The sequence below is a fragment of the Alligator sinensis genome, unplaced genomic scaffold (genome assembly GCF_000455745.1).
Source record: "Alligator sinensis unplaced genomic scaffold, ASM45574v1 scaffold138_1, whole genome shotgun sequence".
NCBI lineage: Eukaryota > Metazoa > Chordata > Crocodylia > Alligatoridae > Alligator > Alligator sinensis.
Window position 1 is genome coordinate 2,848,148 of NW_005841862.1, and position 14,386 is coordinate 2,862,533.

The 14,386-nt window shown below is 42.2% G+C and overlaps 1 protein-coding gene across 11 annotated transcripts in view; it reads right to left on the reverse strand.

The window, feature by feature from the left end:
- Window positions 1-14,386, reverse strand: part of XDH (xanthine dehydrogenase) — an 86,202-nt gene that overhangs the window by 52,350 nt on the left and 19,466 nt on the right. For 6 of the 11 annotated variants that reach the window (XR_003096347.1, XR_003096346.1, XM_025216101.1 and 3 more), the window contains 11 exons: window positions 13,859-13,967; window positions 13,049-13,175; window positions 11,358-11,419; window positions 10,389-10,472; window positions 7,433-7,501; window positions 6,014-6,100; window positions 5,461-5,523; window positions 4,517-4,658; window positions 3,086-3,178; window positions 1,538-1,689; window positions 334-427 (listed from right to left, as the gene is read on the reverse strand). Coding sequence is in view for 9 of the 11 variants with exons in the window: in XM_025216101.1 (XP_025071886.1) it covers window positions 334-427; window positions 1,538-1,689; window positions 3,086-3,178; window positions 4,517-4,658; window positions 5,461-5,523; window positions 6,014-6,100; window positions 7,433-7,501; window positions 10,389-10,472; window positions 11,358-11,419; window positions 13,049-13,175; window positions 13,859-13,967 (1,082 nt within the window). In the remaining 2 variants the exon portion in view is untranslated. The remainder of the gene's footprint in view (window positions 1-333; window positions 428-1,537; window positions 1,690-3,085; window positions 3,179-4,516; window positions 4,659-5,460; window positions 5,524-6,013; window positions 6,101-7,432; window positions 7,502-10,388; window positions 10,473-11,357; window positions 11,420-13,048; window positions 13,176-13,858; window positions 13,968-14,386) is intronic. The other 5 variants (XM_025216069.1, XM_025216088.1, XM_025216081.1 and 2 more) reach the window with 5 other exon arrangements.

Consider the following 14,386-nt stretch of genomic DNA (forward strand, 5'->3'; position numbering starts at 1 on the left):
TAGACCCAGCACTCTTTCCTGCTTATGCAGGGGGTCGGACTCAATGATCTATTGAGGTCCCTTCCGACCCTAGCATCTATGAATCTATGACCCAATGCAGTGCCATGGTGAATAACTAACTCTGAATGAGGGGCTGTCAGGGCTTATTTAGCATGCTTCCTAATAATTTACTTAACCCAAGCACTGCCTACACTAACATGACTAGACAGCTTCCAATAGCCAAGCCAGCACATTCAGAGTTGGCTCAGGCATCCCTGCATAGCAAACCCTACATTGTCTTTTACAGACATGTCCTATATCCCTCATTGCAAGTTAGAATATTAAGTAACTTACCTGTTGATGCCAAAGTCAGTTGGGTCTCACTTGCCATAAATACAGGGTTTAGGTCAGAAATTGGACTGGCAGTCATTATATTCCCTCCAAGAGACTGGAGACAAGTATATAAGATATACAAATTAGCAAACAGATGGAAGGTGAAGGTCTTGCTACTGTACTAATACTCACTAATCTATTGGGACTAACTAACCAACATGGCACAATCTAAGGCAAGATCATTTAATGTATTCCAACAGGCTACAAATACTTTATTATTTTAATGTTTTTGCATGGCTTGGATTTTTGCCCCATTGAGGGCTGTCTTCTGAGCCAAACCTCTATTGCTTGCAGAACTAGGGACAACACTAAGGTTGTACATTTATCTTAGGTTATGTCCACACTAGGAATGCTTTGCCGGGATACCTATACCAGGCTGCTCTTCTAGCATTCAGTGTCCTACAGTTGACATAACTTATACCAGAAAAGCTGCATTTTAATCAGCCCAGCTCATATCATACCATCACTCCTGCAGCAAAACAAGCTATACCAATAACAGCACAGGCTTACAGGTATTACTGCATCTATGCTACAGGCTTATGCCAGTACAGTTATAACCATCTTTCTCATACCCCTGATTGACATAACTATGCCAATAAAAGCCTGAGTGAACCCATGGCCCTTATTCTTTGCAGCTACACCTCTTCCTTAAATGCATCCTAATGAAATGTCTCTTCATTGGCAGGGTGCTCTACAGTTTTCCCAATTGTCCTAATAGCAGTCATAAATGCTTCAAATGAGTGATATTTTCCTCTCTGATTTCATAGCTTCTACATGAGGGGCTGGAAGGGACTTTGTGAGATCACTGAGTCCAGCCCCCCTGCCAGAGGCCAGAAGTCTGCAGGGACCAAATGGCCCCAGCAAGATAAGCATCCAAATGCCTTTTTGGATTTCTAAGCTACTAGTTTCATGCATAGCCTGAAAGCAGTCGCATAAGGAGACACAATACTTTGTAGCCTGGCTACCAGTTCCCATGGATCACCAGAGGTGTTTTATGGGGGAAAAACCCACAAGAAAGGGACATGTCATCTTTCAAATATTCCTGTGTAAGGAGCACTAAGAACATGTAATATTAGAATAAGGGAGGTCAGTTACTCAGTCTGAGTTAAGCTGCCCCTGCCTCCAGCCTCCAGTATTAGCTCACTTGTTTTCCTCAGTCACTTACTGCAACATTTCTGATCTGCAGCCCTGCAAACCATCGCAGTTGTTCTAGTACAGCCTTGAACACCTCTGTTTTGTAAGGAGGTAGCTCAGCTACAGCTTTACTCAGCACCTTTTCCACCAAGCTCAGGGTGCAGGAAGCACCAAAGGCAATCCCTACAAGGGAAAAAAAAATCAATAGATGTCTTTCTTTTCCCAAAACAAAGTATATCTTTTCCCTGAAGATAGCATTACAGCTGGGCACCTGCACACAAAGAAAAGTGTGCATGCTGCTACATTTTGTCCTCATAAAACATTTATTGTTCAACTATAGCTCATTTTTTAAGGAGTGAAATTTTGAATTTCACAAACTTCTCTTGACTATAGACACATGCTAAACCAAACATTGCCCGGAAACAACAGGAGCATGCAAACCCACACCCACATGCCAAACACACAAATTATAAACACCACTCTTAAATCAATGCTTACTGGGGCACTAGTTTTGCCTAAGCTTTGCTAATCATCTCAAGAGGCTTTCATCTGCAAGTCATCAATTTGATAGAAAGTTTGTTTTCATTCAAAGAATGTCTGCTAGCTCATATATGGGACAAATTGGGCAGGGTTGGGTTCCAGGTTCTACATCACAAACTAACTAACTTGCTTTACATTAACATGCAGTACATTTACAAGAACTGCCCTGCCAAACTGCCCATGTTGCCCCTTGCAGAAACTCAAATCAAGATTAAGGCATGGTGGTAAAGCAGTGTATATGGAAAGTTTGCCTTGTTTTTGCCTGGCAGATCAACAGAGAATTTAACTCACTTGGGCTGTTAATCCAATGCCTTTTATCAGCACTAAGCAAAGCATGTTTATAAAGGAAAAATTCTGGTCATGGGGATATTATCCTTATTAACCCATTAATTAATGTGTGTAACATTTCACACATCGAACTACCATAACATGTCTAATGTTTCACTCAGCAATGACCAGCCCTAGCTCTTGCTGCTATATCTTCCCAAATCTTTACAATGCTCATATGCTGTTCAATCTTTATATTCCCTTTCCAGTAAAGGGAAGACCATCCAACTGATCATTTCAGGTGGCTATCAGAGGCCAAAGCTTTCTTGCTTATTTATGCAACTTCGTATATTCATTTAAATAGGAATACTTTAGGCCAGGTATAGACATTACACTTGTACTGGTATTAGTGATTGGAAACTGATCTATACCCATAACAGAACATAAGTTTGGTACACACACTGATTTAAAAATGGCAGAACCCAATCTAAGATTTGCCCCCACCATCAAAGGTGAATGTGTGTGATGTACACTACTTATCTAAAGTACTTTGTTTACAGAAAACCTCATAACTTAGATCGATTCCAACTCAGGCTTTTTGAATGTCTCTACCTAGCCTTGGTGACTAAGGGCAGCAGGTCTGGATTTAGAAAATGCAATGGATATGAAAGTAGCTTCTAAAAACTGTATTTTTTGTCTATAGTAACTTCTTTATAATTTCCCTAAAGACCTGACACTAACTTCAGAACCATTATCAACCTTCCTTACTTACCTTTATCTGTATGCTGAACAAAATTCATTTCAGGAATCCAAGCAGGTGCTAATATCACTGGGTACAGCATATTCTTTAACCTCATCTCGATACCTGAACACAAAACAAACCTTTCCCCATTATACACAAATATGGCAGACAGCCAAAGTTAGCAACTTCTTAGAGAAAAGGAAGCATTATTATGTGACAGTCCTTTTCAGAAACTGGGTAGCTCTAACGACAACATCTTATACTGATTATGCAAGTGTTTTAAAAGCCGCAAAGTGGTGCCCACATAAATCACCGGCCAATGGTGAAATGTGCATAATGGAATTTTAGGCCAGAACCCATTAAAATTATTTCCAACATAGAATCTTTTCCTCCCATAGTTGCACTTTATTTGTGCACATCAACTACAGCCATCTTCTTGTTGAGCTATGTAACACTTGAGTGGGACAAACAAGATCATACGTCAGGGAGGAAATTTCAGATTGGTTATATGAATATCCTTCACACCTCCTCTCACCTGGAAATAGTTTGAGAGTTCTGTGGACCTTCATAACCCAAGAGGTTTATGGTAGGGGGTGCACGGGGGTGCACGTGCACCCCCTGCACATGGCGGTATACCCCCTGCAAAAAGGCAGTCGCTGCTCACCACCCCAGTGGCGTCTGTGGGCAGTCCATGATCGTCTCTGGCCACCACCACCTGTGGGTGGTCACCAACCCCTGGTCAGCGCTTACCACCCCCTCCCCCGTGCCCCACCCCCACCAACAGTGCCGGCGGCACCTTCAGGAGCTCCCTGCTCAATGCCGCCATGCTCCCGCCAGCACTGGTACAGCCATGCCCCCCCAGCCACCGGGGGCACATGCCATTCATGGGTTTACCCAGCCCAAAGCCAAAAAAAATGACAGGAAATTTCATGACTGGATTCACCAGAATGCAAAAGTGAATCTAGGATTTTAAAGGATGGGGGAGGGAGGTGTTCAGCAGAGAGTTCACCAGAGCTCCTGGCAGCAGACAGCTCACTGCATATATGCTTAATCAAAGTGGGGATGTGACCACACCACCATATACCCCCTAGGTCCACCTGTGTCTGAATGCAAGTACATTTTCAGTGCATTGCTCCCTTCTCAGGGCAAAAGAGAGAAGCTTGTAACTGTGTGCCTCTTGTCAATAACCCACCTGAACTGCTTAAAAATAATAACGAAAGGCCTGAGGATCTGGAGTAACATTTTTAGTTTGGCACAATAAAGAACAGGAAAAAGCTGTGTTCATGAGACTAATCCACATGAGAAGAAGAAAAACTTTCCCCCCACACCATACCCTGGAGAAACTTCAGGCAATACTAATGGCCTGAAGGAAAACCAAACTTGTTTTATACTGTGCTGGTGAAAAATCTTCTGTGGGTAATTTTGCAACTGCTCAAACTGAGAATCAATTCTTCCTCTTACCCACTTCTGTGTTCCCTACCACAAGCTTGGCACTGGGGTGCTGGGCTTTGAGTGCTACCAATTCTTGGAGTGTTGTGGGCTGGATCCACATCACACGCTCGCCTTTGAAACACAATTGTTTATGGGGTTTGCTATTCTGAGTCTGTGGAAAGAAAACTGGATTGAAGTTAGATTGTAAAATGCTGCTACCAAGTCAAGAATTCCTGCCCCTACCCAGCCTCCTCCCTATTTATCTTACTGACTGATTCTCACGAGTGCCCATGCACCCATTGGCAAATAGTCCCTTCCCTTCCCTTCATTTAATGCTGACCAAAAAGAGACATTTTTAGTTTCTCTATCCTGAACACCACTGGTGTTTTATGTTGCCACATCCCCCTTATGAGAAGAACTCTCATCTCTAAGGACCATCTGTCCTAAGTTTTGTCAGCTTCTGCAGGTATAATCCTGAAATAAATAGAATATTTTGCTCGCTTTCTGTAATGAGATTGTGATCATTGCATAGGTCTTAATCACTCTGGAATGAGAATTAGTAGCAACAAACCCAAACCCAGACTCAGACTTGTCTCTTGGTTCTCCTCATCCTGTGATTGCTGCTTAAGAGGAATGGTAAACTTGAGAAGACAGAAGACAAACATGGCTTCCTTCTAAAAACACAAAGGTGATCCTTAAACAAGAGACTTTCTTATAGAGAAAATAGGGGAAATTTGAGACAGAACAAACAACATCTGTGATAATCTCTAGAAAGAACTGAAAATTCCCTAGGTCAGTAGTTTTCAAACGTTTTTGTCTGTGTACTCCTTTACCTGCAAAATATTGCTGCTCGTACCCCCTACACTCCATGTGTCCCTGCATGTTTACCAATGTCAACATGCAGCAACACCATTTCCCATCTTGTGTTGACCAAACAAAAGCTCCACTACCATTCTTAAAATGTAGTCACATACCTCTTGGTAAAGAGCTGCATACCCCCAGGGTAGTATACATATCCCAGTTCGAAAGTCACTGACCTAGGTAACGTTATATTTGGTTTAGCAGCTGGCCTCAGCAGTGAAACTAACAACAGAGTTTTAAAGATTGTCTGTTAAATGTACAGGATACTGAAACACACAAGCTGATAAAATCCTGGTGTAGGACATCTCCTGACAGAAAATCTGCCCAGGATTCAGGATGACCCAAGAGGAAACCAAAGCAGCTGAAATACAGAATGGCAGTGGCCAGTGTGGGTCTTAGGCAGAAACTGGGTAGCTCTAATGGGAATGCGCTTAATCAGCCTACCTAGGGTATCCTTGATAGCCTTTACTGGCAGAGCTCCTATGTAAAACCCTGGAGAGCTAATGTCTCCTTTGGTTTAGCCACAATATCTAATTTTATCAGCACCTTCCTTTGCACTGTGGGCTTCTCAGGGCAGGAGCCACTGGGGAACTGGGGACATGCAAATCCTGCCTGAGATAATCAGTTTCAGCGAGTCACATTGCTATTCTGTATAAACAGACCTACCAGTAGCTCTGGTGGGAAGATAGGCTCCTGTGTGGGATCTAAAGGCTGGAACTCTGCTGGATTGAACAAACTGGAAGATATTGTTACCTGTTAAAGAATACAAATTGAGTTTTACTACCATTCCTTCAGTCCATGTGTAACTTCCATTCATTTCTCATTACATACGTGGCAGAGCACCTTTGGTGCCTGCCACTTTAACGGCTAAAACCAAGCAGAAGGGCAGCCTGCAGATGGCTGTACTCCCCATCACCAGTCACATGGCTGGCAGGGGATTACCTGATTGAGGATGAGGGCTCAGCTGCTAGTAATAAGAGCAGGAGAAGCCAGCAAACTGCTGGCTGCACTTGTAGGGAGAACATCGCCCAGCTGCAGCTGCAGCTGCGGCTCAGGCTCACAACATCTTGGAGGTAAGGGCAGGAGCAATGGGGATGGCAGGAGGTTCCTGGTCCTGGGGAATCACATAAAACTACACCCTACCAGGGATGGATGGTATGGTGGGGCTGCCTGTGGTGGGGTATTCCTCAGGAAATGCCACCCCAGTTGCCTCCATAGTGCAAGGCAAGTATGGGGTGCCTTATAGCCCCAGCCTCCATAACCGGGTGGGTAGCCCAGTTGTAGGGACAGGCAGGGAGACCAGGCATGCCTAGAGAGAGGCACCTGTGCACAGGCCAGCCCCAAAGAGTTTAGCAAGCAGTTGATGGCCCCAGCGAGAAGGCATATGGCCCTAGTGAAAGGGCATAAGATGGAGGCCCCAATGAAGGGGCATACAAGCCAAGGTCAGTCTCCAGATGTCTGAGGCTGTGATTGGGCTTGAGGCCAAATGCAGCTCAACAAAAGGGCCGGGAGAGTCATAGTGGGTATGTGGGCCTTTGGCCTAGTATTTATTTGGATGCCATCTGCGCAGTCAGAGCCATATATAACCCCCTAGGCATTGGGGCATTAAAATGGACAGCCTCCCACAACTCAACATCTAGTTTAGTACATCAAATTGTGGCAGGTGAGACAGGGCAGAGTGCTAGACAAGTGGCCTGGCCAACATCAGGACCGGCCTTGTGATGGCCCCCTGTCACAACACATCCAATTTTTTTAATTACATGAAAAAACAGATGAGACTGATAAAGTTAAATGACAAAAACACACAAAAAAACTGGGCTTGCAGCTTAGATTTATCTGACTTTAGTTGGGATTCCACTCAAGATAACTCACAGGGTGTTATTCAACCTTATTTCTACCCTTTTTACACTGGTAGCTTTGTGTGTGTTGGGGAGAGGGGGGGTATTATGGAAAATAAAATCAGCCCTTGGTGCTTTGTCTGAGTAAAATTAATATAAATAAATAGAAGAAAAAAGTTGAACAGCAAACAACTAACAAAAACAATGAGAAGAAAGGAAAAAAGAAAATGGTTGTGAGAGGCCTTACTGCATTTTCTTCTTTTTCATTCATGCAGCAACTTGGGCCATTGCCTCTTTTTCCACAGCAGCCCTGGTTCTAAAGAGAAAAAAATAATTCCTCAAACACTTATGCAAAAATCAAACAATCCTAACTTTCTTTACAGGCAAATCCTCACCCATTAATGATTCATGAATCCTAGAAACTTGAGGTGGAAGAGTTTGTTAGTCCATTCATTGGCAACCATAATATTATTCCCTCTAACCTACCATCCAGCATTTTGTCCAGTCTGGTTTTCAAAAACACAAGCAAAATATGTTGGAAAATGGGATATATATTTCACAAACATTTTAAATTTTTCAGTGACCATAGTAAAAACTAAAAACTTGAAAATTCCAAAAACCTGAACAGTAAAAAAATTAAGACTTTCTTCTCCTCATTTCCCACTTTTTTCCTTTATCCATTTGCTTCCTAAGGGGAGGAGAAAAGAGAGGGAAATGTGAAAAACAAAAATCTTATTTTCAGGTTTGCTGTTTTGACATTTTATTGAAAAATATAAAATTCTGTAAAAACACAAGTTTTCCAATATGTAGAAGTCAGTGGGCATGTCTACATGTGCATTAATGCACAGATTACAGTGCATTACATTAGTACCCGTTATTACAGGTATGCATTGTGACTATGGCGCATTACGTTAATACCTGTCATTAGTACCTGTAATAATAGGTACTAATGTAATGTGCTGTAAGCAGCACCAATGTAATGCACTGTAATCGGCGCTACCACACAGTAGCACCAGCACACAATTTTTAGATGATGCTAATGTGCAGTAAACTAATTCTACTGTGCATTAGTGCATTAGCACGACTTTCACCATGATGCTCTGTGCAGTAGAATTAATCTACTGTGCTTTTAGCATCTTGTGTAGATGCGCCCAGTTTTTAATAAAAAGAATAACTCAGAGTGAAAATTATAACTCATCTCTTGATGCAAATAAGAATGCATTGCACCATTCTCCTAAGAGCAGAAGTTATCAGGAACCTGATCTTCCAACCTGTGGGAAATTACATGATTTTGAGTCACTTTTCATTCAGAAATGTAATTTAAAAATTCAGAATTTTTCCAAGAAACAAAATTCTGAAAAAAATTATTTTGGAGTAAAATGTTTTGCTTCCACAAAATTGATAATATTCCATTCAATTTATCTAAATCCATATTTAGGTAAAATATAATGATACGTGTGTTGAAAAGTCATTTCAAAATGAACTACCAAATTCTCTTCCCAAAAACTTCAGAACGGGACACCTTTGGCCAAATCTTACTTGATCTATTACAGTGGTTCCCAATGGTTTTGGACTCAAGGGACCCCTCATTGGACTTGAGACACCCCTCATTGGAGACTCTATTTGAATTGACCATTACTGAAATTTGAAAATTAACTTATAGATTACAGTGCTTACTTCCTTGCAGAGAGGCCTGTCAGTACAGATGGGGGAACATCCAAGGACATTGACAATAAGTGCAGAGACCTGAGCCTGCACTTATCTGCGTGTCAGGTATCCAGGTTGTAGCCGTATTGGTCTAGAGGCAAAAAGAATCAAAACTTGTGGCAGAGGTGATTATCTCTTATTAGAGCAACTAGATATTTGCAAAAAAAAGGGAATGGTTGGGTTTTTTTGCAAATATCTAGTTGGTCTAATAACAGATATCACCTCTGCCACAAGTTTTGATTCCTATTTTATCCACTTATCTCCTAACACCTCACCATACCCTTCAAAAGATCTGGCAGCACTCTAGGGTGCCCTGCCCATGGGCAGATCTAGAATTTTGAAAAGGGAGGTGCAGACGGTACGGCATATCATCATATATAACACAACACATATTTTTCTCCAGTTAAAGATAAATAAGAAGCTTTACTAATATGGTAGAGGGCTAGCAGTATATTATTCAGTTTAAGATCAAAACAAAGACAGAACATAACTTTTGGAATGTACACTAATTTGCTAGAGTATATATACAGTTTAAAAAAACACAACAGACTAGGCAAAAATAGTCAAAGGATATTGTGTCATTAGTCCTACAGTAATTATAGTTAATTGTATGTCTCTTATTCAGATTCATAAAACAAAATCAAGCCTTCTTGAGTGTCTTGACAGTGCCTCCAATACCACCCTGTCAGTCATTTCTACACCTGAGTTAATATGACATCACCTTTACAATAGAAGAGAGACATAACCAGGAAGGGCTACTAGACAAAAAATTGCAGAAGTAAAGATAGTTTGAATAGTGAAACATCATGACCATTTAAAAGGAGAGGGGGTCTTTAACATCTGTGGTGGAGTGCAGAGAGATTAACAGGAATCAGGGAGATGATAATAATGAGCCATGAACAATTGACCCTGTCAGCACGGCCTGAATAGAAATGCTGCTGCCCCTCCCAGGCAGTTAGTTTCAAAGTTTGGGATCAAGGGTGGTGGGGTGCAACTGCAGCACTGCACTCTCTGGATCCACCCCTGTCCCCGACACCCTGGTTAAGCATTGCTGACTTATTAGGTACCTGCAGCTCTAGTCTTTTTCATCCCAGGGTAGTCATTTGCTCAATGCAAACAAGCTACTGTCAGGAACTCATGTGCTTCTGGTCAAGCTCCTACTATAGTGCAGACACCTCCCTTGGGGATGTACATCAACTGTCCATTCGAGACAGACACTGCTATAACTTACATCAGTGTACAAACCAACACAAGTTACACTGCTGTAAATGTGTTGTGTTACCTTATCTAGTGTTCTACAATTTGTCCTCTAATGTCAATAATATGTTTGTCAGTGAGGGTTTAATACCAGAGTTCTCTAGTCTAGTGAACAGTTCAGACCTGATCAAGTGCCTGTTGTTCCATTGCATCCTCATGGCTGGGCTCAGAAAGACAATCAAATAAAATAAATTAATTAAGCTATAAGTTAAGACAACTGCCTTTTTAATTCCACTTACTGCACTGTTTTCCTTTTCAGTCTTACAGCACCCTGGGCCATTGGCTGCTCTCCCACAGCAACCCCAATCCTGCATGGACAAAAACTGTTGAGAGAAAAAATCTGTAGATTCAATGAAAACAAGTTTGATTCACTTTTAAGAGAAATTGGTCCCCTTTTATTGTTATTTCTACCACTGAAATATATAAATGGGACATGGAAGATGTCAAATAAGTGCATCTCTGTTCTTGCTATTGTATGACTGTTTACTGCAGTGTATTTTGTAGGACATGTCCAGTTTAGAATTAAGTAGCTTGAGTAATGGAGCTGCTGCCATGTCCCTGGGAAAACTGCTCCAGTTTGTAATAGATTTTCCTGTGGCTACTGTTTCATTTTATCCTGTTACACAATTACATGTGCATGTTCTATTCAAAGTGACTTGTTTATTTCTTGGTGTTTTTGATACAACAGTCCTCCCATAGCAATAATCACTGTACTACCTTGTGTAGTATTCTGCTTCTTCCTACAACCCAACTGGGGACTATTTTCATAAAATCAATTTTCAAGTTAGGCTCTTCTGCAGTTTGTCCTCTTTTGTGCACTGTAGTTTCTCACCATTTCATATCCAGGATATGTGGGATCTGTTTTGTTCTGAGGGGAGGCTAGAGGACAAGAGTTTTACCAAAAGCATGACGAAAAAAATCCAATTTAGAGGTGACCTGATTTGGGACCGCAGGCTGGTACACTTTTTCATAAATAAATGCAACTGTCCTGAACAATTATTGTGATTAAGTTGTTCTGGTCATATTATCTGTACAAGAGATACACATATGACAGGATCCCACATTATGTTTAGGATTTAATTAGGGAACAGGGATATACCAAATGTATTTTCTCTTCCTCACAGTTCAACTATGTACTATTTCTGCTGCTGAAAGTTAGATGACTTAACATCTTCCAGAAATTTGCACTGCTACCTGAGGCCACTTACTTTAGCAAACGTCCTGTACCCCTCCAGAATTGGTCTGTATCCAGTACAGCGACACAGGTTTCCTGCATTGCCAGTGCAAAAGAATAAAAGGTAAGAGTCCTTCTATTGAGAATTTCTATGCAAGCAGTGAAGGTTGGCTAATTACAACTGACTGGTTACCCACCATCTAGAAAAATGAAGGGATCAATTCTCATAGAATCATAAGGCTGGAATGGACTTCATAGGTCATCTAGGCCAACCCCTTACACAACAAGTACAGGATGCGCTGTTTGTAAACCATCCCAGGAAAATGGTTTTCCAAATTCTTCTTGAAAGCTTCCAAGGAAGGAGATTGTACAGCATTCCACAGACAGCTTGCTTTATTGTCCACTAGTATAACAGCAAAGATTTTTTTCCCCCTGAGATTTCATCTAAATCTGCATTTGGTTTTATTTCCCTAGGTATAGCATCTTACATTTGTCTTTGCTTAATTTCATTCTATTTTCTAGTGCCCAGTTCTCCAAACTATCAAAATTCTTTTTAATTCAAATCTTATTCTCCAAAGGGTTTACAAGCTCTCCCAGTCTGGTGTCACCTGAAAACTTAATCAGGAAGGTCTGTACTCTTGTATTTAAATCATTTATAAAAATGTTAAACAGCATCAGATCCATTAGAGACCTCTGTAGAACCTCTCTTGAAGCCTCCTGCCCTTCTGACATTGATTCATTTATAGTTATTCTTTGCTAATGGTTATTCAACTAATTCTGTACCCACGTAACAGTAATCCTATCTAGCCTGCATTTCTCTAGTTTATTTATGAGAACTTCTGGAACTGTATCATCAGCTTTATTGAAGTCCAGGTATATTATGCCCACTGCATTCCCTTCATCCCTTTTACTAGCTACCCTGTTAAAGAAGGAGATCATGTTGGTTTGGCAAGATTTGTTCTTAACAAATCAATGCTGGTGGCTAGTGATTACCCTTTTCTCCTCCAGGGGTTTATAAACTGACTTCTTTATAATGTGCTCCAGAAAAGCTTGCACAACACCCAGTGTGGGACACAGACCCACAATCCTGAGATCAAGAGTCTCCTGTTTCACCAATTAAGCCAGTCAAGTTCAGTCCTGTGCATCTGATCTCCTCTCAGTGCAGGTGGCCATCCTGAGGCTAGTTATAGATCCCTGATTGAGCCTAGGTTCAGCCCTAGCCCCAGGATTAGTTAAAGCCACCAGGAGTCTGATATAAAGTAGAGCAGAGAACTTGCATAATGGAGCCTTATTCCTCCATGTTCCCAGCCCACTACACAGAGCTGACACAACAATTTCTAAGGGCTATGCATGACTGGCACATGCACTATTTCTATCATCACCATTGCCATTGTTGAGGAGCATCCCCTTCATCAGGGGATTTATTTTCATTCTGTATTTGTACAGCACCTAGCACAACAGGGCATGGTCTGTGACTACGGCCCTGAGGCACTGCTTCTGTAAAAGTATTTTAATAATGATAGTAAGAGGAATTCTTCTCTGGCCATGTCTGGTGAGAATCCTTTCATTTCAAACACCCTGGGCAATGTAAAGTGAGCAGCTTATAGCTGACTGGTTTTAAGGCAATAAATTAAACTAGTGCACCTCCATCCCATTTGAAGAAGCAAATGTAGCCAAAACTGCACAAGTTGCAACTCTGCAGGCTTGTGTTAGAATAGTTATTACCTTGAAAAGCATCTTCTATCTCCTCCATGTTGGGCTCAGGTGCGTTGCGAAGTAAGGCATACATGGACATGACAATGCCAGGCGTGCAAAAGCCACACTGGGATCCATGGCTTTTTGCTATTCTCTCCTGAAAAGAAAAGTGGGAACAACAACCGGTTAACAGTGTGTGGCTGATTTCCTGATCATGTCAGCTGGCACAGGCTGGTGGGATGTGCTCGAGCACACTGGTGCAGGGACTTGTTGCAAGAGTGGAGTCAAGTCTAGGCAGGTGGCATTTCTACATAAGCAAAGCATCATGCACACACTGCGTGAAGTCAAACTCACATCTGCTGGGCTGTGCTGTTATTAACATTGTAAATCCAAAGAACACTGCCCAGACTAAGTTACTCCCCACAGAAGCTCCGTCCCTGTCCCTTACTTGAGCTGCCCAAGGAGCTATCCAATGATGATAATGAGGAAAGCAAGACAAGCATGCCACCGTGAGTCAGCAGAAAGCAGCAGCTTAATGTAGGGGCTTTGCCACCTGCTAGCAGGACAAGTCAGCAAAAGAAAGGCCAGCCACTCTGGGCATAACAAGTTACATCAGGGGTGGGCAATTATTTTGGGCGGAGGACCACTTACTGAGTTTTGGCAAGCCATCAAGGGCCACATGACAGGCAGCCAGGAGCAGATTAATATTAATTTTCTAAATTTTTTAGGGATCCCGCAGGCCAGATGGAATGTACTGGCAGGCCGCATCTGGCCCACAGGCCACATTTTGCCCACCCCTGAGTTACATCATCTTAAAACTTAATAGTACCAATGACTTACCTGGGCTGGGTGCAGCCTTGTTTTTGTGTTTCCTATGCCTTCCACAGTAGTTACTGCTACATGATGCAGGGCACAGATGGGGAAGAGGCAAGCATTTGCAGAGTAGTGGCTAGAATCATATATTAAGGTCATTTCATTTCTAAAGTCATTTGCCAGTGCTAGCATGCCCATGACTCAGTCTGGTTATGATCGTTTCACACAAAGCGAGACGATCCCCATGCAGGGTAAAAGAGGGAAAGGGGCCAGGAGGCTTCCCTGGCTGACCGCAGAAATCCAGGGCAGCCTAAGGGCCAAAAGGGGAGCACATAAAAAGTGGAAACAGGGAGAGATCACCAAAGACGAATATACCTCCTCTGCTCGTGCTTGTAGGGAGGCAGTTAGACGGGCCAAAGCTACCATGGAGCTGAGGATGGCATCCCAAGTAAAGGACAACAAGAAATTGTTTTTTAGATATACAGGGAGTAAAAGGAAGGCCCAGGGAGGAACATGACCCCTGCTAAATGGGCAGAAACAATTGGTGACGGACAG